The 22952-nt window shown below is 40.1% G+C and overlaps 1 protein-coding gene across 2 annotated transcripts; it reads left to right on the forward strand.

Annotated features, from left to right (window-relative positions):
- The first annotated feature begins 1456 nt into the window (after nt 1–1456).
- LOC138798548 (uncharacterized) lies at nt 1457–21940 on the forward strand. 2 transcript variants are annotated; one of them, XM_069979060.1, is made up of 10 exons: nt 1457–1551; nt 3766–3849; nt 4447–4638; nt 5926–5997; nt 10754–11035; nt 12578–12661; nt 15815–16006; nt 16976–17047; nt 18259–18540; nt 21297–21940. In XM_069979060.1, the coding sequence occupies exons 3-10, from the start codon at nt 4455–4457 to the stop codon at nt 21827–21829; spliced, it is 1701 nt and encodes a 566-aa protein (XP_069835161.1). In that variant the 5' UTR covers nt 1457–1551; nt 3766–3849; nt 4447–4454; the 3' UTR covers nt 21830–21940. The 2 variants fall into 2 exon arrangements, with proteins under 2 accessions (XP_069835161.1, XP_069835162.1); XM_069979061.1 differs by lacking the exon at nt 1457–1551 and adding an exon at nt 1797–1860.
- The last annotated feature ends 1012 nt before the right edge of the window (nt 21941–22952 follow it).

Below are 22952 nucleotides of genomic sequence, written 5' to 3' on the forward strand. Positions count from 1 at the left end.
TGAGGTTATGTTCACACATAGTAAAATAAAAGCCTAATATGACAATAAATTAGTCATAAAGCGCGGCCATATTTTTAAAATAATTATCTGCTACACTAAAGTCAAAAAAATGTCAGTCTGTGCGCACATTGTAAAAAAAAAAAAAAAAAAAAAATATATATATATATATATATATATATTTACAATGCGTGCGCATATGGCTTTAATGTAGCACATTAGGCTAGAAAAGCATGGGCTTGGTTTAATCCTTTCATTCCCCCATTGCAGAATCCACCAAAAATAATATACAAAAAAAAGAAAGAAATTACTTAAACCAATTTTTCCTGGTTTTGTCCTAACAGAGACTACAGAGGAAGATAAAAAATATGGAATGTGTCCCAACAATTACATTAAAACACATCCAGAAATCAGAGAAAAAATGGAAAAAAAATGGAAACACAAATGTTCGGATAAACAATGTAACAAATGTTCAGATAAACAATGTAAACATGGTGACCAGAGTTCTGAAAACCATTCGCATCGAAGGAAACATGGGCACTTTAGAAATCTCACGGCCATGACTGACTGCTCGACTGATGGGGATTGTGGCAGTGGCATGCGGTGCTGTGAAACAATGTGTGGAAAGAAATGCACGAAGGGGGTATTCAGTAAGTAATCTCTCATTAACCATCCAGCTTCTATTAAACATTTGAAGAACAGTCTTGTGACAATTTTCAAAATGCATTCTCCTTGTAGCAAGTAACCAATATTCAGTTTGGGGCTAGGTTCACACTACGTAAGCTTCCGGCCGTAGTGCACTCCGTGAATATGCGGCCCGAATGTACGCCCGGATCGTATAAGGCGCCGTAAGAAATGAACCAGACCACTGTTTCCGGCCGGAAGGCTGTAACTTACGTATCGCGCTGATCCGTACGAAGTGGTGATTTCTTAATTTTTCCACTCTTCTATGCCGATCCAAAAGGTTCTGTAGGGTGTCCGGGGCTAGGCGAAGATTTTCAAGTAAAAGACCGCTGTCAGATCGCTTCGTAGGGCGCTCGGGAAGCGTAAGTAGACTCCGGGCGTACGTTCGCATTGTGTACACATTGCGTACGCATCCGGCCGCACATCGAATATTCGCACGCCCATAGTTTCAGCCGCACAAGTACGGCTTCGTACGAAATGCATACGGATTCGTACGCAGTGTGAACATAGCCTTAGGGCCCTTCAAGGCTGGGTTAACACTACGTATATTTCAGGCAGTATTTGGTCCTCATAGCAACCAAAACCAGGAATGGATTGAAAACACAGAAAGGCTCTGTTCACATAATGTTGAAATTGAGTGGATGGCTGTAAATTAATGGCAAATATTTGCTGTTATTTGGCAGTTATTTACTGTTGGCAGTTGGCAGTTATTTACTGTTATATGGCGGCCATCCACTTGATTTCAACATTGTGTGAACAGAGCCTTTCTGTGTTTTCAATCCACTCCTGGTTTTGGTTGCTATGAGGACCTGAGATGAGGACCAAATACTGCCTGAAATATACGTAGTGTGAACCCAGCCTAATTATACAGTATGTCCTAATACGGCCATAATAATGAGCGCCATTTAGCCAGATCAGCGATGGTTTGCAATGCCTTTACAAGTCTCAATCAATTGTGCAACCAGGCCACACGAGCGATCACTGGATTATTCATTATAGTCAGACGGACATTTCTGTTTACACGGGATGATGTCCAGCTCACTAACATTAGTCTAAATGGCTGAACAAAATATTCTTGCTTGTCGGCTGATCGCTGATCCTTACACATCGACTGATTATCACCAGTTTTTGTTCCTGCCTGCCAATAATCAGCCCATATAAAAGGACCTTTAGTCTGGGGTACAGTATCTGGGGCCCACGTCATCTTTCTAAAAATAGGAGCATGTCTGTTTTGAAAAGGGGTTGACCAGGGTGAATAAGAGGCCCTTTTCCAGAAACATAGTGCCATACTTGCCATAGGCTGCACATAAAGGGTCCCTGTCATTCAAAAAACTTTTTAATGTTTTAGAGATATTCAAAAAGTTTTGATTGGAAAGGTTGGAGTCTGGGTGGAAGTGCTTTGAGCGAAAAGAGAGATTCTCCTCCCATTTCACTACAGGAGGCAGTGGAAGTCAGAGCAGGACGAGAACATGCTAAGGCTGGGTTCACACTATGTTTTTGCAATCCGTTTTTTGCGAAAAATGGATGAAAAACTGATAATAAAAAACGGCTGCAACTGTGTGCATGTTTGCATGTGTGTGTGCATGTTTGATTCATTTTTTTTTATAATGGAGGAAAAAAAACATAGTGTGAACCCAACCTTAACATTCTGTGGTGTATTGTCTCCTGGCTACAGTTCTGCCATGATTTGCAAAAAATTTATGCTTTTTTACAGCAATTTTGCACAAATTGGGGCATCATGACATTATCTATCCTGTACTATAAACACCACGCTAGTGCTGCCATAGTTACAGTAAGATGGGGGGCCCAGGCTTGGTGAACAGCCTGGGGCCTATGGTAAAGTTAATCATCACCCTGTTTGTATGTGGTTTTTAATATGTGCCATTTCTCTTATGTGGTTTTCTTTGTATAAGTCATATACTGTAATTATTAAAGGTAGTCAGCAAGCAGGATCATCAGCAAGAGAGTCAACACAGTATCAGGGATAGGACAGCAATTGTAGTCAGACAGGCAATGGATTAGGGCAAGAAAAGTCACAGGTCAGGGTATACAGAAATAGGATAATATCAGAAATACATCTTCATCTGAAATGCAAGAATCCAGCAACATTAAGGCCTTATTCACACATTCAGTAATATTTTCTAGTCCTGAAACAACCCGCTAAAAATTACGGATTGGACATCCGTAGTATATCCGTATTGCATCCGTATTTCCGTAAATCCGTTTTTACTACTGACTGCTTTATACAAGTTAATAAAGTTGAGTAGGTTAAAAAAAAAATAGCACCAGTTTGCCCAACCCCTAAAATAAGTCACATGATCGCTTGTCAGCCTGTGGTTTTACAGGAATACGGAAATACGGATGCCAAACATGTTGCAATCTGTAAACAATCCGTAAACAATTGATTTCAATGAGAGTATCCGTAAAAAAAATCTGGGTCCGCACTGGGTCTGCACTAGGGCATGTCCTTTTTTTTCGGCATTGATTTTCATCCGTTTCATCTAGTGTGAATAGCCCAATAGACATCAATGTGCACTAACTCGGATACGGAAATACAGATCCGTAAATTACGGAACATGTGAATAAGGCCTTAGCAAAGGAAAGGTGGTGGCAGATGCCAGGAGACACAAGGATGCTGGTGGGGAAAAGTGGACCTGTGACCAGCAAGAAGTGAAGCAGAGGAGCAGACAGGAGTGCAGCAGTAAGCAGAAAAAGGATCAGAATGGGGCTTGGGATAACTTTTTTTATTTGTGAAAAATGTCCGTCTTTATCAAAGACATTTCAGTTGTCTTAAACCTGAAAAAGACATTGTGGGAACATAGCCTTGAAGCGCTACTGGGTTCCAATCCGGCGGCATTACATTCTGAATTGATTCATTCACATCTAACCAACATCATTTAGGGGATTTTTTTTTTTTCATTCATGGATATTCTTCAACATTTCAGTTGTTAACTTACTGACATTTTTCACCTCTCTGACTTGGCATTTAATGTATTTTTTGTCCGTATTGTATTTTTATTTATTTATTTATTTATTTTTTCAAAAAAACATACCTAAGTTTAACATTTTCTTTGTATTTTTCAGCAAATGAAGACTTAAAAGAGTCACTTTTTGGTAAACGAGAAAAGAAAGAGGAAGAGAAAACCAGGAGGAAGAGAGAAGCAGAAGGTAAAGGTGATCAAGGCCATGACAACGAAATGTAGCATGGCAGAAACCACAGGAAAGGGGTAAAACATATGAGGGCTCTAGGAAAAGAAGTAGAGCATGAAAAGAGCCAATTTTAAAGAGGCGAATGCAAATACGCTAGAGGAGGAGAGCATGGGAAGGGATGCAGGAAAGGAGGAGAATGTAGTAAGGGATGAAGAAAAATATCAGAAAACAGAAAGGCGCATGAAAAAGGTCACATGAGAGCCCAAGGACTCTCATGTGATCAGGTTCAAGAAAAGGAATATATTTGTGATTCCTAAAAACACTTGGAAATTTCCTAGGTCAAATTGGAGGAAATAATGGAATGGGACAGGGATCAAAAAGGAAAAGGAATGGTAAAATAGAAAGTAAAAGAGAAGAAAAGGGGGGAAGTGTCCAGTAAGCACAAGAATAAATGTATCCAGAGTATTAAATCCAGTATGTAAGCAACTTAGATGTTATGTGATTAACCATAAATTAAATTTGTTGTACAATAAAATGCACCACATATCTTGTATATAATATTATTTTTTTCATTTTGATAATAATTTTTAACTTAATCCCCTTTGTTCATAAAAGATACTGGCATGTGCCCAATAGAATACTTCAAAAAGCACCCGGAAATAAAGGAAAAGAAAATGGAGTTACATAAAAAATATGGCTTCCCGGATTTTAGCAAACTGAAAAGCTGCTCTAGTGATGAACAATGTGACAATGGCAGGAAATGTTGTGAAACGCCTTGTGGTACGAAGTGTATGCCACAACTTTTTGGTAAGTGCCCCTATGGCAATTAGTCTCTTAAATGGGAAATAACATATTCTGGGGAAATTACATAATAAATAACAATAGTAGTTTCTAGAAAAGCAGGTTTTACTGGGGCATGTCCTACAACTGTCCTATTCATATGAATGGGGTTTGTGAAAATCCCTGTATATGCTACAGAAATAGCCAAATTCAGATGTATCAAACAGGTGTTTTATTTGCAAAAACTTCTACAATGAATCTCTAATGCTTAACGTTTAACAATGTCCGTGCAGCCCTTCCATATGATTATCGGGCCGTGTAATAGGCTGAGTAAACGGGTGCCGATATATCGGATTGATCAGGTCTAGTGATGAGCGAATAGTGAAATATTCAATATTTGTTCGAATATCTCCCCGATATTTGACTATTCGATCAAATATTCAAACCCATTTAAGTCTATGGAAACAAGTATTCGTTTTTTGAAAAACATCTATTCGACCACTTGGGCGTCACCAAGTGCATAATGACACCTCAGGAAATGATGCCAACACCACTGGAAAGCAACTGGGACAGCAGGGGAAGCATGTGACACCCCAAAATCGCCGGTAATAAAGTCTCAAGTCGATGTTATACAGGTGAATTACCTGGTTATTTAAGGGTGTATGAATATTTTATAGGTACAGCTGGACGGCTGTATTATGTAGCACGTAGCACTTGGTAAACAGAGTGCCTTATAGTAGCACAGCAGCCTGCTTGTACCACCCTGTGTATTTATGTATGACGTAGCAGCACGTAGCACTGGATGAACACACGTACTACTCTTTTTTTTAGATCTAGCAGTCTAGCACGTATCAGCAGCACAAAGCACTTGGTGAGCAGAGTGCTTGCACTATCCTTTGTATTTATGTATGACGTAGCAGCTCGTAGCACTGGATGAACACACGTATATATGTTATTGGGTCATGTGACTATGCCATCCAATCATTGTTATTCTCGTTTCTCGCTGTGGCAGCTTCCCTGCATGTTGATTGGCTAAAAAAACTGAATAAAACAGGGAAGAAGGTGGATTTGAACGCTCATCGAATATTTATCGAATATTCTGCAAACTTTTCGATCATATTCGATACGATCGAATACTTTACTATTCCATCGAATTTCTATTCGATCGAACAGTATTTGCTCATCACTAATCAGGTCACCATCGACCCGTGTAATAAGACCCTTACATACATATTCAAAACAGCAACTGTGTAGAAAATACAAATTCTTTTTAAATAGTGGTCATCTCATAACATCTAATTTTCTTGGTTTTAGAGAGCAATGCCTTGGAGACACTGGAACAATTAAGCAAAGAAATAGGCATGGGACCTTCTGATGCTCCATATGGTAACCATACAACTATGTGAATTATTTCTTGCTAGTTTTTTTTATGTGATGTTTAAAGCGTAACTGTCATTTCAGGGTCATTTTTTTGAAAACATTAAATATCAATAGTACAAGCGATTTTAAGAAACTCTGTAATAGGTTTTATGTACTAAAAGAGTTTCCTTCTGTAGTGAAAAAGCAATCTCCCAGCTTCCCCCCTCACTGCAGAAGCAGCAGGATTTCTGTCTCCATTATGTGGCTATGGAGAGGGGAGGGGCTGTTAGGAGTGACTGAGCACGGAGCAGTCCTGCACAGCACAACACCCTGCAATCTTCTCTCAGTAAGTTCATAGATAAGCACTGACCTTTCTGACCCCAGAATCCTGTGGTTTAGGTGCCCAGAGAGTCTACAAACAGCTGACCTTCATGTCACCTCTTCCTGCTCCCTCATCTCCCTCAGCCCCTCCCCCCTTCATAGGCTTACAATGGAGAGAGCAGAGCCCGTCTTCACTGGCTTCTCTGTAATGAAGACGGATTTGCCTGATAATGCACAGATAAGAAGTCAGGGGGGAGGCAGGGAGATTGCTTCTTGAGTACAGAAGGAGGCTTTTTTGGCTGATGAAACCTATTACAGAGTTTCTTAAAATCGCTTATACTACTGATTTCTGCAATTAAAAAAAATATGACAGTTACGCTTTAAGCAACTATTAACATTACATTTGGCTATTAGAGTCCACTTGATGGCCATCGTAGTTAAATGAGTCTACTTGTGTCCATATGACAACTTTGTCAGGAGTCAGGATACATGAAGGGAGACTTATTTTTCAGTCCTGTGAACAAACAGGGATCTTAACAGATTGCACCTGCATCCTGTTGGACATCTGATCTTTCTTAATTAAAGCGTAACTGTCATTTCAGGGTCATTTTTTTTTAAAACATTAAATATCAACAGTTCAAGCCATTTTAAGAAACTCTGTAATAGGTTTTATGTACTAAAAGAGTTAACTTCTGGACTAAAAAAGCAATCTCCCAGCCCCCACCCTCACTGCAAAAGAAGCAGGATTTCTGTGTCCATTATGTGGCTATGGAGAGGGGAGGGGCTGTTAGGAGTGAGCGAGCACAGAGGATTTCTGCAAAGCACAACACCCGGCAATCTTCTTTCAGTAAGTTCATAGATAAGCACTGACCTTTCTGACACCTGAATCCTGCGTTTTAGGTGCCCAGAGAGTCTACAAACAGCTGACCTTCATGTCACCTCTTCCTGCTACCTCATCTCCCTCAGCCCCTCCCCCCTTCATAGGCTTACAATGGAGAGAGCAGAGCCCGTCTTCACTGGCTTCTCTGTAATGAAGACGTGTTTGCCTGATAATGCACAGATAAGAAGTCAGGGGGGGGAGGCTGGGAGATTGCTTCTTGAGTACAGAAGGAGGCTTTTTTGGCTGATGAAACCTATTACAGAGTTTCTTAAAAACGCTTATACTACTGATTTCTGCAATAAAAAAAAACATGACAGTTACGCTTTAACCTCTTAAGGACATAGGACGTACCGGTACGTCCTATGTCCTCACTTGCACTTCAAAGCTTTGAAGTGCCGCGATCCCGGGTGCCGCGTGTAGCCCGGGACCGCCGCTATTAGCGGGCACGGTCTGATCGCCGTGCCCGCTAATTAGCTAATCGGAGGCAGCTGTCAAAGTTGACAGCTGCCTCCGATTAACGGAGGCAACGTTTCCCTGGTGTCTAGTGGGGGAGATCGCTCCTCCGGGACCTTGTCCCGGAGGAGCGATCTCCGTTACTGATGCCGGCCGGGGACGCGTCCAAGATGGCGCCGTCCTCGGCTCGGCACTCGTTTGTATTCGGCTGCAGCAGCCGAAAGCAAACGAGTGCCGATCTCATGGATCTCTGCAGCATATCTATGCTGCAGAGATCTCAATGAGAGATCACAGTGTATATACTAGAAGTCCCCCAGGGGGGCTTCTAGTATATGTGTAAAAAAAAAAAAAAAAGTGTTGTTAATAGTAAAAAGCCCCCTCCCCTAATAAAAGTCTGAATCACCCCCCTTTTCCCAGGTTTTAAATAAAAGTAAACAAATAAATAAATAAATAAACATGTTTGCTATCGCCGCGTGCGTAATCGCCCGAACTATTAATTAATCACATTCCTGATCTCGTACGGTAAACGGCGTCAGCGCAAAAAAATCCCAAAGTGCAAAATTGCGCATTTTTGGTCGCATCAAATCCAGAAAAAATGTAATAAAAAGCGATCAAAAAGACGTATATGGGCAATCAAGGTACGCATCATGGCGCAAAAAATGACACCTTACACAGCCCCATAGACCAAAGGATAAAAGTGCTATAACCCTGGGAATGGAGCGATTTTAAGGAACGTATATTGGTTAACAACGGTTTGAATTTTTTACAGGCCATCAGATACAATATAAGTTATACATGTTATATATCGTTTTAATCGTAACGACTTGAGGAACATGCATAACAAGTCAGTTTTACCCCAGGGTGAATGGCGTAAAAACACATTTCCCCCAAATAAAAGAAATGCGTTTTTTTTTTCAATTTCACCACACTTCGAATTTTTTTCTGGTTTCGCAGTGTACTTTATGCAAAAATTCAGCCTGTAATTGCAAAGTACAATTAGTGACGCAAAAAATAAGGGGTCATGTGGGTTTCTAGGTGGAAAAATGCAAGTGCTATGACCTTTTAAACACAAGGAGGAAAAACCGAAAACGTAAAAACGAAAATGGGCCATGTCCTTAAAGGGTTAAACTTGCAATTGACTTTACCTAGACCTAACCTGTTTAAAATTTTGCTTTCATTTCTCATAATGGGCTGGGATTGCTATCTGTCTGGGACAAAAAAAAAACAGAATTCAACAGATTCTGTATTTTTTTGTATGTTTCACTGTTTGCATTTCATTAAGTTTAATGGCCAAAAAAAAGACGTTGTGTGGTCATGATCTTTATTAGCAGCCATCTATATAATGATTAGAGATGAGCGAACCTGGAGCATGCTCGAGTCCATCCGAACCCGAACTTTCGGCAATTGATTAGCGGTGGCTGCTGAACTTGGATAAAGCCCTAAGGCTATGTGGAAATCATGGATATAGTCATTGGCTGTATCCATGTTTTCCAGACAACCTTAGAGCTTTATCCAAGTTCAGCAGCCCCAGCTAATCAAATACCGAACGTTCGGGTTCGGATCGACTCGAACCCGCACCCGGTTCGCTAATCTCTAAAAATGATGCGTCCGCCTTCCCCCACTACTTGGGAACATAAAGGAAAGGGAAAAAATCTTGGCAAGAGGGTATACTATTAGATTGAGGTTATGTTCACAAAAGCCAAATACAACAATAGGTAAGGTATTAAACGCAGCCATATTTTTAACCCCTTCCCTCCCAGGCTAATTTTTGTTTTTGCATTTTCATTTTTCTGCCTCGTGTTTAAGGGTTCCTTCACACCTACAAGATCTGCAGCGGATTTCACACTGCGGATTCATAGAAACATAGAAGATTGTCGGCAGAAAAAGACCACTGGGTCCATCTAGTCTGCCTTTTTAGTATTTTCTTTCTTATTATCTTAGGATAGATGTTTATTCCAGGCATGTTTAAATTCTGTTATTGTAGATTTACCAACCACCTCTTCTGGAAGTTTGTTCCAGGTATCTACTACTCTTTCGGTAAAATAATTTGCAGCAAAATCCGCTGCGGATCAAGTGCCATTCATCCCTATGGGAGCACATACTCGCAGCAGGTTTGACATCCCGCTGTCATTATGTGAGTTAACCCCTGCCGTCCGCAGCCCGCTGCCGAGAACATATATTACCTGCGTGACGACGCGGCTGCATGTGAGGCTCCCGGCTCCAATTGGTCCTGCGCATACAAGCAGTGCACAGCAACACTGGTTGACTGAGCAGCACCGTAGCCGGAAGCATCACATGCAGCCGCGTCGACGAGCAGGTAATGTATGCTCTCGGATTTGATGGGACCAAAAATGCAAAATGCAGATTTGATGGGACCAAAAATGCACAATATTGCACTTTGGAATTTTTTTTGCACTTACACCGTTTACCAGGCATGATCAGGAATGTGATAATTTAATAGTTTGCACGATTATGCACATGGCAATACCAAATATGTTTATTTTTTTATTTTTTTATTTATAAAATGGGAAAAGAGAGGTGATTTTTTTATTAATAAAAAAAAACTTTTTTTTAAAACATACACATTAATTAGAAGCCCCCTGGGGGACTTCTAATACAAATGCGCTGGATCATTGGATCAGTGCTCTATTACTCTGGTCTGCAGCAGGCCAGATACATAGATTGCCGAGCTCGAGCTAGAATCAGGGTCATTCCGACGCTGAGTCCCGGTTCGGCCAGTACAACGAATCCCCCCTCCACAATCGCATCACAGGGGGGGGAGAGGGGATCCAGCCACTAGACACCAGAGATGGGGCTGTAAGAGACATTTAAATGCAGCTGTCATGTTTGACAGCTGCATTTAACTGTCCTAATCAGCGGTTGCCGCGATTGATCGCACCCACTTATAGCTGTGGTCCCGGGCCGCCGGTTGTGTGTAACTACTGTGTAACTACTGTGTGTGTTAGCAATGTGTGTATCAGTCAGTGTTTGTTTCAGTAATGTGTGTTTTTCAGCGGTGTCTCAAGTGATTGTGCAGAGTGTGTGGATGATGGGTGTTTCAATAGTTTATACTATACAAACACAAAAAAAGAGAACTCAAAACTATTTTTCCTGGTTTTGTCCTAACAGAGACTACAGAGGAAGATAAAAAATATGGAATGTGCCCCAACAATTACATCAAAAAACATCCAGAACTCAGAGAAGAAATGGAAAAGAAATGGAAACACAATTGTACGGATAAGCAATGTAAACATGGTGAACGGTGTTCTGGAAACCATACACACCACAGGAAACATGGGCACTTTAGAAATTACACAGCCATGACTGACTGCTCGGCTGATGGTGATTGTGGCAGTGGCATGCGGTGCTGTGAAACAATGTGTGGAAATAAATGCATGAAGGGAGTATTCAGTAAGTAATCTCTTATTACCACACGGCTTCTATTAAACATTTGTAGAACAGTCTTGTGGCAATGCATTCTCTTTTTGGTAACTTATTTACTGTACGGTGTTAGGGCACTTTTATATGTCCTAATACCGCCATGATAATGAGGACCAATTAGTCGGATCAGCACTTGCTTGCAATGCCTTTACAAGGCTCAATTCATTGTTCAACCAGGCCACACAAACCATTGCTGGATTGTTCATTATAGTCAAACGCACATTTCTGTTTACACAGAATGATGTGCAACTGGCTAATAAATGGCTGCGCAAAAGATTCTTGTTTGTCGGCTGATCGCTGATCCTTTTACATGGACTGATTATCCCCAGTGAGTGTTCCTGCCTGCCAATAATCAGCCCATATAAAAGTACCTTCAGTTTGGGGTACAGTGTATGGAGGCCCACGTCATCTCTAAAAAAATAAAAATAGGTGCATATCTGCATTTTCTCTTCTGTGGTTTCCCTTGTATAAGTCATATAATTATTTGATCATGTGAATCAAGGTTCTTTATTAAAGTATTTTATTTTTGTGCAAAATTTGGTACGGATTTCTTTTGTGTAACGGACAGCGAGCATGGACCCGATTTGACTTTGGGCAATCTTCACGCTTTGTTCTGCTCAAGGATGTGGAAGTTGGACTTCCGCAGCTAGAGGACACCAGGCTGTTCCACATGTTCCAGGGGTAGCAGCAGCTGTTCCTCAAGGACCACACAGATTTGTGTGAAGAACTGAGGGGCAAGCCAAGTAAAGGAAGTCAGCAAGCAGGATCATCATCAAGAGAGTCAACACGGTATCAGAAATAGGACAGCAATCACAGTCAGACAGGCGAAATATAAGGACAGGCAGATCCCAAGGCAGGTCAGGTAGTCCGGGTCAGCAACAGGAGAGGCAAATTTTACAGACTGGGATCAGGCAAAAAGCGTAAACTAAAGAACAGGCACAGGTTAGGATGCACAGAAATAGTATAATATCATAAACACACCTTTGCTTGGAAGGCAAGAAGCCAGTAACACTCAGGCAAGTGGGAAGAGGCAGCACAAGTTTAAATAGGCACAGTTGGAACAGGATTGGTAGAAGGCAGCAGCAAGTAGAGACATACTGGTCCCTTAAATCCCAAGCAGACTGTTGCGCTTACCATAGTGAACCGACGTGGCATTGCAGCAGCAGTCAGAAGAAGGAAGCAGATTCCAGGAGACACGAGGATGCTGGAGAAGAAGAAGGGATCTGAGACCAGAATGAAGTTAAGCAGAGGAGCAGATAGGAGCATGACAGTGAGCAGAAACAGGAAATGGTGGTGTTACATTTGAAATCAATTCATTCATATCTAAACAACATCACTTCCACCTCTAATGGAAATATATTTTTTATTCTTGGACATTCACCAACATTTCAGTGATTTTAAATTTACAGACATTTTTCTTTTCTCTGACTGGGCATTGACTGTACTTTTTGTCTTATTTTTTTTTTTTTCATAAAACATACCTAAGTTTAACATTTTCTTTGTATTTTTCAGCAAACGAAGAGTTCAAACAGTCACTTTTCGGTAAACGAGAAAAGAAAGAGGAAAAGAAAAGCAGGACGAAGACAGAAGGGGAAGGTAAAGGTTACCATTGTCATAGAAAATGACAATGAAATGGAGCATGGCAGAGAGCACAGGAAAGGGGCAAAACATAGGAGTCAGGGAAAAAGAGTAGAGCATGAAAAAAAAAACAACGCAAAGAGAGTGCGGACACTGTAGAGGAGGAGAGCATGGAAAGGGATGCTGGAAAGGAGAGAAGGAGAAAAGGGCACAAGAAAGGAGGAGGATGTGGTAAGGAATAAAGAAAAGTAGCAAATAATGGAAAGGAATGTGGAAAATGTCATATGAGAGCCCAAGAACATGAGGATCAGGTTCAAGAAGAGAAATACTTAAAGGAGACCTGTCACCCCCCCCCCCCCCATGCCGGGGTAACAGGCTCCCGACCCCCCGTTACAGCCCCCTATACTCACCTGATCCCGCCGGGTCCCGCTTCCTGATCCGGTCGCATCACGGAGATATCAGCGCCCGAAGCCCGTTGCGCGCACTCACAGGAGAGTCCGACGCTCATAGAGAATCAATGGGGAGTCCGATGCTCCGTCATTCTCTATGGGCATCGGACTCTCCTGTGAGCGCGCGCAACGGGCTTCGGGCGCTGATATCTCCGTTATCCGTCCGGATCAGGAAGCGGGACCCGGTGGGATCAGGTGAGTATAGGGGGCTGTAACGGGGGGTCGGGAGCCTGACACCCCGGCATGGGGGGTGACAGGTCCTCTTTAAGATAAAAGTGATTCCTGCATTCACTCGGTAATAATGGAATGGGGCAGGGATCCATCCCTTGTATTTGCGGATCTGTAATTTTTTTATGAATGCATTACCGACTGTTTTTTTGCGGATTGAAGATGAAGATTGTGGATGATTGCAGACATCATATACAGTCGTGACACGTGAGAATGTAGCCTAGAGGGGGGAGGTGTTATAATAAGGTCTGTTTCACGTAGATCAGGTCAGGATATTTCACCCATTTTTTTAAACCATAATTAACAGTGAGTTGAAATATTTACTGTGTCTAGGGTCCACTTTTGGATTTGGCTTAAAGTGTCACTGTTGTTTTAACTTTCAAACTCTAAATCAACAGTATATATGAAATAAAGCAAGTTTGCAATATACATTCATTATTTTTGTTGTTGTTATCATGCTGTAAAACAAAGAACTTAAGGTAAAACCAGAAATTAAGGTCTAGTCTCCTGAGGCAGATTTTCTGACTTGTGCTGGTTGTAAGAAACAGACTAAACACAAGAATTCCGGCCAGTACAGAGAGTCATAGCTCAATGTGTCCATCAATCACATGACTGCCTTTTTTACTTTAAGCGCTCAGATGGCCTGAGATACACAGGACTTTCTGTTTCCTGTTTTTCCAGAAAAAAATTATGATAACTAAAAAATAAATAATGAATGTAAATTGCAAACTTGCTTTATATCACATTTACTGTTGATTTAGATTTTGAAAGTTATAACGACAGGTACACCTTAACTCCTTCAGGACCTGGCAAATTTTTGTTTTTGTGCTTTCGTTTTTTCCTCCTCGTGTTTAAAAGGCCATAGCACTTGCATTTTTCACCTACAGACCAACATGAGCCCTTATTGGTTGCGCCACCAATTTTACTTTGCAATGGCAGACAATTTTTCCATACAATATGCCATAAAACCGTGAAATTTTTTTCGTGCAGTGAAATAAAAAAAAGAAAGAAATTTGTTTTCATTATGGGGGTTTCCTGTTTATGCCATTCGCCCTATGGTAAAACTGACACGTTATATATGTTCCTCAAGTCAGTTTGATTACAATGATATGTAATTTATATAAAATTCAAACTATAACTATAAGGGTACAAACCCTTTTGACGTATTTGCTGCGTGAATCAGTCTTAAAAATAAGCAGGCAAAACGCAGGTTGGCTTTATACAATTGTTCTGCGTTAAAATACGCAATTGCATATTTTTGAAGTGTGAAGCTACATGCGTTTTTCACACAGGTTGTTAACAACTGATGCGTTGCTAACAACAAGCTTCACGCTTCAAAAATACGCAATTGCGTATTTTAACGCAGAACAATTATACAAAGCCAACCTGCGTTTTGCCTGCTTATTTTTAAGACTGATTCACGCAGCAAATACGTCAAGTGGGTTTGTACCCTAAAAATGTGTTTAAAATTGCTCTATTCCCATCCTTAGAACGCTTTTATCCTTTGGTCTATGAGGTGTCATTTTTTGCACCATGATCTGTTCTTTCTACTGGTATCTTGCTTGCGTATATGTGACTTTTTGATTACTTTTTATTACAATTTTGCACTTTGGCGGGTTTTTGCGCATACACCATCTGCCATGCGAGATCAGGTATGTGATATTTTAATAGTTCAGGCGATTACGCATGTGGCGATACCAAATGTGTTTGTTTGTTTGTTTGTTTATTTATTAATTTTTATTTATAAAATTGGAAAAGGTGAGTGATTCAAACTTTTATTAGGGGAGGGAATTTTTTATTATTAAAACCCCTTTTTTAACTTTATATTTTAACTTTTAGTTCCCCTGGGGGACTTGCAGTATACTTAATACAGCAATGATCGATCAGATCATTGCTGTTTTACTCTGGTCTGCAGCAGGCCAGATGAATCAATTGTCGAGCCGGGATCAGTGTCAGTGCGACACTGAGCCCCGGCCGGCTCAGTAAAAGTGATCTTGATGTGATCCCGGGGGGAGATCCCCCCACTAGACACCAGGGACAGGGGGCAAATAGTACATTTAAATTCAGTTGTCAGTTTTGACAGCTGCATTTAAATGGATAATTAGCGGGCGCAGCAATCGGACCACGCCCACTAATAGCCTCAAACAACACATAGCACCCGGCATTGCGGCGGTTCAGAGTGGGGTTGCTGCAACATTTTTTGCAACTTCATTGGTTCCCTACAGTAAAGAAGGTTGCAACTGATCTTGCAAGAATTGGAAATGGCTGGCTGCCATTTATGTGGCCATGATCTAACCTCACAGCAATTGCAATATATGCAATAAATTAGCTTTTTTATATATTATTGTCTATTTACTTTTAGTTACCAAAGATTTTCAGCAGTTACTGTAGGGCACAGAACAGATCAAATAATAAAATGCACCACATATATTGTATATAATATTATTTTTTCATTTTGATAATAATTTAAAATTTCATCCCTTTTGATTATAAGATACTGGCGTGTGCCCACGAGAATACTTCAAAAACCACCGAGAAATGTGGAAAAAGAAAACAGAGTTACATAAGAAATATGGCTTCCCGAATTTTAGCAAACTGAAAAGCTGCTCTAGTGATGAACAATGTGACAATGGCAGGAAATGCTGTGATACGCCGTGTGGTATGAAGTGTATGCCACTATTGTTCGGTAAGTGCCCCTATGGCAATCAGTCTCTTAAACTGAGAAAAAGATATTCTGGGGAAATTCAGTAATAAATAACCATAGCTGATTCCAGAAAAGCAGGTTCTAGATATATTTCCTACTGGGGCATGTGCACACCTGGTAGATGTTTTGCATTTATATAACTGTCCTATTTATATGAATGGGGGTTGCGGAAATTCCTGCATATATTACAGAAACAGCCATATTCAGACGTATAGAACATGTTTTGTTTGCAAAAAGTTCTGCAATGGATCTGTATGAACATACCCCAATAACTCTGTCGATGTCAGGCAATGTCGATAGGGCTTGGGGAAAGTTTGCTGTTAAAACTGACCCGTACAGAATTTTTTGCAGCATGTACCAATTCTCTTAGTAAGCTATTTGGGGTGTTTTTTTAAGCTAAAACTATAAAATGTTCACGTGAAATAGACCATAGTCTGAATTTATACGTTGAGTTTTTGTTGCAATAATTTTTTTTTATTAATATTCATTATTGATAAATAGTTAATATTAATATTAACTGTATTCAAAATTTTTATTGCTCCTATATATTTTACCATTACTTTACATAAAATAAATAAATGAAATATGTTCTCTGCTGCCACCTCTGTCTGTGAGAGGGACTGTCCAGAGCACTAACAAATCCCCATGGAAAACCTATCCTGCTCTGGACAGTTCCTGACATGGACAGAGGAGACAGCAGAGAGCACTGTGTCAGACTGGAAAGAATACATGACTTGCTGCAGGACATACAGGAGATAGACAGGAAGACTTAATTGTTTTAAAACAGAAGTAATTTACAAATCTGTATGACTTTCTGGCACCAGATAATTTTAAAACATTTTTTCTAGAGTACCCCTTTAAGCTCCATACATCTTTAAAACAGCAACTGTATATTGTATCCCTAACTATTGTAACATTGCAAGAGTTAACATCTTATTTTCTTGTCTTTAGAGAGCAATGCCATGGAGACACTGGAACAGTTAAGCAAAGAAATAGGCATGGGACCTGCTGATGCACCATACGGTAACCATAAAACTATGTCAATTACTTAATAACATTATTATCCTTTGTATAAAGACTTGTGCACACAGACCAGTGTCTGTATGCCATTACTCCATTAGCTTTTAGCATCTGTTAATGTATTAGTTTGATATTTCGAGGGTAAAAAAACCCAGACTTACAACAACAACAACAACAACAACAAAAACAAAAGCAACCAGGGTGTCGTTTTTAAATGGGACAGAAAATAGAAACTGGTGTCATTTTTGTGTCCTGTTTTAATGGAAACAACAACAAAGAAAACTTTTTAACCTTTCAACAGGAAGCAACATTGCAGGGTAAACATAACCTTAAAATGTGGATATAATCAGCTAAGTTCACATAACAGGATTTTGTGGTCATAATTGCCAACAGCCGCCCACGACAGCTAATGACAGCCGTCTATAATGATCATGATCATGGTCATCAGCAAATAACTGACATCTTTTGACTTTTGGGTGGTCGTTGACAATGACGTACACAAAATCCATTGTGTGAACTTAGCCAAAAAGTAGATCAATCTTAGAAAGCTTTGTGTTCTTTCTGGCAAAATACTGACCTTTTTTTTGAAGGAGAAGAAGAAACCATGAAGGGAGGATTCACTATTAGGTTTACCTTTTTTTTATGAAAAAAAAAATAGTCGCTCATTTTCGTGCAAGCCTCATTAGCGCGGATATGAAAAAGTAGGAGGGCTTAACCTAAAAGGGGCGGTTTCTCGGCTGCTTAGCAGATTTATTATGATTAGTCCCAGTAACTGGAGAGAACTATAGCGGAAATTAAAGAGGTTTTCCAACGCAACAAAACCTGAACTGGAGACAAGAGTGGTGATGTCTCTAGAAGAGAGTGGCCATGTTTTGTAGCGCTGGATAATGGCTTTAATGCCAGCTCCAAGCTAGCATAGACTTCAACATTCATATGCATGAGCAGCAGCTGCAGTGGCAGATTCATTCAGATGTGCAGGCCACTTAATGAATCTGCCAAATCCAACAGCAGTGAGAATTTGGAGACTGGCGCGTGAGATGTCGGTGTAAGTAAATTCTACCCATTATTTTTCAGATGTGAAAATATAATGTGAACTTAGCCTAGGTTTACTCCTGTACTGGAGGCACCTTTCGGTTGCTCCATCGCAGGATCCACTAAAAATACCAAACAAATAAGAACTCAAACCGATTTTCCCTGTGTTTTTTTCCTAACAGAGACTACAGAGGAAGATAAAAAATATGGAATGTGCCCCAACAACTACATCAAAACACATCCAGAACTCAGAGAAGAAATGGAAAAGAACTGGAAACACAATTGTTCGGATAAACAATGTAAACATGGTGAACGGTGTTCTGGAAACCATTCACACCACAAGAAACATGGGCACTTTAGAAATTTCACAGCCATGACTGACTGCTCGACTGATGGGGATTGTGGCAGTGGCATGCGGTGCTGTGAAACAATGTGTGGAAAGAAATGCGTGAAGGGAGTATTCAGTAAGTAATCTCTCATTAACCATACAGCCTCTATTAAACATTTGAAGAACAGTCTCGTGCCAATTTTCAAAATGCATTCTCCATGTAGCCAGTAACTAATATACAGTGTTAGGGCCCTTTTATATGTCCCAATACCGCCATGATAATGAGCGTCAATTAGCCAGATCAGCGATCGTTTGCAATGCCTTTACAAGACTCAATTCATTGTGCCACCTGCCCACATGAACGATAGCTGGATTGTTCAGTATAGTCATACGCACATTTCTGTTTACACGGGATGATGTGCAACTGACTAATAAATGGCTGTGCAAAAGATTCTTGTCCGTCGGTAGATTGCTGATCCATTTACATGGACTGATTATCACCAGTAAGTGTTCTTGCCTGCCAATAATCAGCCCAAAAAGACCTTTCGTTAGGGGTACCACGTATGGGGGCCCATGCCATCTCTAAAGAAATAAAAAATTGGTTCATGTCTGTGTTAAAAGGGGTTGATCATTGTGAATAAGAAGAGGCCCTTTTCCAGAAACAAACATAGTGTAACAATTGCCTGAGGCTGCACATAAAGGGTCCCTGTCTTTTAAGAAAACTTTTGTAATATTCTAGTGATAGTCAAAAAGTTTTGAACGATTGGAGGGGGGATTTACAAGGACTGGCGTACAAGTACTTACCCCCTTTTCCCTGGCAGGATTCAAAAAGAGGCCTCTTAGTGAATCCAGCCGGCCAGGTGCCCGAATCTGTGCCCGGCGTACGAACTCTACACCTTCTTCCGGCAGGTATAGAGTTTGATCATGATTTACGCCTGCGAGCAGGCTTAAATCATGATAATTGAGGCCCGGGAGAAGGCCACGCCTCCTCCTCTTCACTCTTCACTTCACTCCTCCTCTTCACTCTTCACCCATAGCAGGCGGGTGTTCAGATCCCCACTGATGACTAGAACAAGCCAGAAGAAGTGCTTTGAATGAAAAGAGAGATTCTTTTCCCTTTTCATTACAGGAGGCAGTGGAAGTCAAAGCAGGACAAGAAAATGTTAAGCAAGCACTTCTCTCTGCTTGTTCTAGTAATCGGTGGGGGTCTAAACACCCATGATAAGTCTCAAAAGAAATGGGAAGTGATTATAGGAAATCATGATAACTTTGGGAAGAAGTCTACAACTGGGGATGTTTGGGTCTCACAGATAGAAGGCACAAAATAACTCAATTTTTTTGGGTGGGGGTGCTGGAATAAATTTTGTGGAGAGGTTTTTGAGGTTATGTTTAACGTATTTGAGATGGAGATAAAAGACAGGTGCTTATGTGCACTACTGGGGGTGGGGGTAAAAATAATATTAAAAATATTACTAAAAATATTATGTTTTGCGGCAAGGCTGGTAATAGCAAGAAATTGGACAGCTACTAGAGCTCCTCATATTGAGAAATGGAGAAATGTTGGCACTAAAATACTAAGAGCAGAACTTTGGAAAAGGAGAAAGCAGAAGGAAATGGGGAGGTACTCAGAATGTGTAAATTTGTGGTGGAAATTTTGGGGCAAAGAAAGCGTGTAGACCATCTGAGGTAGTTTGTGTTTTAGTTGGAAGGATATATACATATACATATATATATATATATATATTTATATATATATATATATATATATATATATATATATATACATTTGTTTATTTATTAATTTATTTGTTTATTTTCCTTTTGTTCCCAGACCGACGGTGGGGCAGGATAGGGTGGGAAGGGGGCGGGGTTTGTTTAAGGGAAATAAGAAATCAGAAGGTATATGAACAAAGGAATTAAGTAAGGTTAAAGTAGTAGATGTAAATAGAGGGCAAGATTGGTGGAACCGGCAATACATTAATATTAATATTATTTTTTAAATATTACTAATTAATATTAGTTAGGTGACATAAGCCCCAGAAAAAGGTAGGAAATAGCAGTAGGAAGGTAAGGGAAAGAGAAGGTTGGAGTGGCGAACAGGGTAGAATGTGAATGATAGGATGTAAGAATGATGGATAGTGGTTCCTGACTGTGATTAATAGCTGGTGCACTATAATATAATAACTTAATGGACAGAGAAGCCTCATAATGGATCGACTGGAGACCTGCTCGGCTCATAGGGCTCCATTATATATGGACCTGTAGACTCGAGTAGTAAATCCAGTTAGGTACCTTATGCGGGGCCGCAATTTCAGTGGAGAACGGTGGGACCCAGGGATGTGTACTGGGGAGAGTTGGGGTCCTCATTGATAGTTCGAGGGGAGTCCAGGTGGGAGGCCTGAGACTTTGAACAGGGTCAAGAAGGTGAAATATGAATGGGAGGCTAAAATTGATATAGAAAAAATATATATAATGAAATGTGGAGCAGTGAATCTGAAGAATGAATGGTGATGATCCATGAGTCCAGTAATGTATTAGAGTGCGTAGGGTCGGTGAAACCAGGTCTGCCTTCTGGGAACTAATGAATGGAAATAGTTAGATAACCTTGCTAAGGATATCAAATTAATATACTGAAAGGAGGTAACGTCAGCTAGTGATGGTGTGGGATGGAAGTATATGTTACTACCTATGTTTTTTTTATTATTATTATTGTTTTTAATGTGTTAATAAAAAAAAATAATAATAATAATAATAATAAATTGGAGAAGCGAAAAAAAAAACACCCAGGATAAACGTTTTTTCATTACTCAGACTGTCCATTCTTTGTGGTTTTCATCTGTTCTATCATGAAAAAAACATATCTAAGATTAACATTTTCTTTATATTTTCCAGCAAACGAAGACTTTAATGAGTTCTCTTTTGGTAAAAAAGAACAAAAAGAGAACAGGAAGAAGAGAGAAGTGGAAGATGAAGATGACAATGAAATGGAGCGTGGCGGGGGCCATGGGAATGGAAGGGGCCAAGGGAAAGGGTCAAAAAATAGAAAGGGTAAGGGAAGTGGAGGACAGCATGGAAAATGCAAGGGTAAAGGAGAGTGCGAAAATGGTAAGGGAGGAGAGCATGGGAAGGGATGCAAGAAAGGAGGAGAAGGTGGGAAGGGACGAAAAAAAGGAGGAGAGAATGGAAAGGGGCGTGGAAAAGGTCAAATGAAAGCCCAAGGGCATGAGGATCAGGGTCAAGAAGAACATTTCAGACAAAAGCGATCTCTAGGAAATCTAGGTCAAGGTAAAAATGAATTGGGAAAGGGATCCCAAAAAGTAAAGAGAAAAGCAGAAGGCAAAGGAAAAAATAAGGGGAAAGGGGAAAAAAGGGGGAAAGGGAAGGAAAAGGGGAAAGGGAAGAAAACAGGGAAAGGTGCCCAGTAAGTCAAAGAACCCTAACAATAAAAGAATGTAATCATAGTCTTATAGCCAGTACATAACACTATTGGATTTTATGTGATTAAACCTAGTCAAGCATTAAAAGATAAAATAAAAAGTATGCTGAAAATAAAATCAGAATGATAACCATAAAAACGTAACATTGGAATGATCATTGATACACTTTAGTGTAGAAAGATCTATTGCCGGGAATATGAATTAACGGCTTATGGAGCTTCCTGTACTAATTAATATTTAATTAATAAAACACATTTTCGATTAAATAAATTCAGTTTCGTTGGTCAATAATTTAATTCTAACGAATCCATCATTGTGCAATTAAATATACTGTCAAAAAATAAATATATATATAAATATACATTTATTTATATATCTATTTATTTTAACAGTATATTTAATTGCAAAATGATGGATTTGTTAGAATTAAATTATTGACCAACGAAAGGGACTTTATTACAAAGAAAATGTGTTTTATTAATTTAATATATTAACTATTAGAGGCATCGGCATTCGGCATCATTGCCGGCTATTTTTGAAGTACTCCGTACGGACCGCCTGTCAATCCTCGGCCGCATGTCCAGCCGCAAACAATGGTCTTGTTCATTTTTTACGGGTCAGTTTACGATCGGGCCGTAGATTCATACATAGTGTGCACTGTGCAGCCGTATATCCTATACTTTCCAGCGTACACATGAACCACCAAAAATACCGCCGCACAATTACAGCTGCAAATACAGCCGCACAGTTACATAGTCTGAACCTGGCTTTAGAGGACCAGTTCTGTTCATGCTACTGGGCTAAACAAGAAACACAGTTACTTTCAGTGTGAATTGCCATATAAATAAGCAAGCGCTGTTGGTGCGGTCTAGGTCTTGGATAAACATTCATTGGCTAGGTTCACACTCTGTAAAAATGACTGTCTTTGAGCAAATGAAGTCTGTTATTTTTACATAATGTGAACCTGGCCAATTAAAGTAACTGGCTTCTATGTCACAGGAAATAACTGAATGGAATGGTAGAGTTATCATAACTACCAATGATACCTGCAGCGAGTAAAGGTGGCCATACATTTTTGATTAAAGTAGAAGGCCGGACAGGGTGGGGGTGG

This window comes from Dendropsophus ebraccatus, chromosome 8 (assembly GCF_027789765.1).
Source record: "Dendropsophus ebraccatus isolate aDenEbr1 chromosome 8, aDenEbr1.pat, whole genome shotgun sequence".
Taxonomy (NCBI): Eukaryota; Metazoa; Chordata; class Amphibia; order Anura; family Hylidae; genus Dendropsophus; species Dendropsophus ebraccatus.

Excerpts from the sequence above, each read along its gene's own strand:
- LOC138798548 (XM_069979060.1), top strand. The coding sequence starts at position 4,455 with ATGTGCCCAATAGAATACTTCAAAAAGCACCCGGAAATAAAGGAAAAG. Across the intron at positions 4,639-5,925 it reads GTGTATGCCACAACTTTTTG|AGAGCAATGCCTTGGAGACA; the intron begins GTAAGTGCCCCT and ends TCTTGGTTTTAG. Across the intron at positions 16,007-16,975 it reads GTGTATGCCACTATTGTTCG|AGAGCAATGCCATGGAGACA; the intron begins GTAAGTGCCCCT and ends TCTTGTCTTTAG.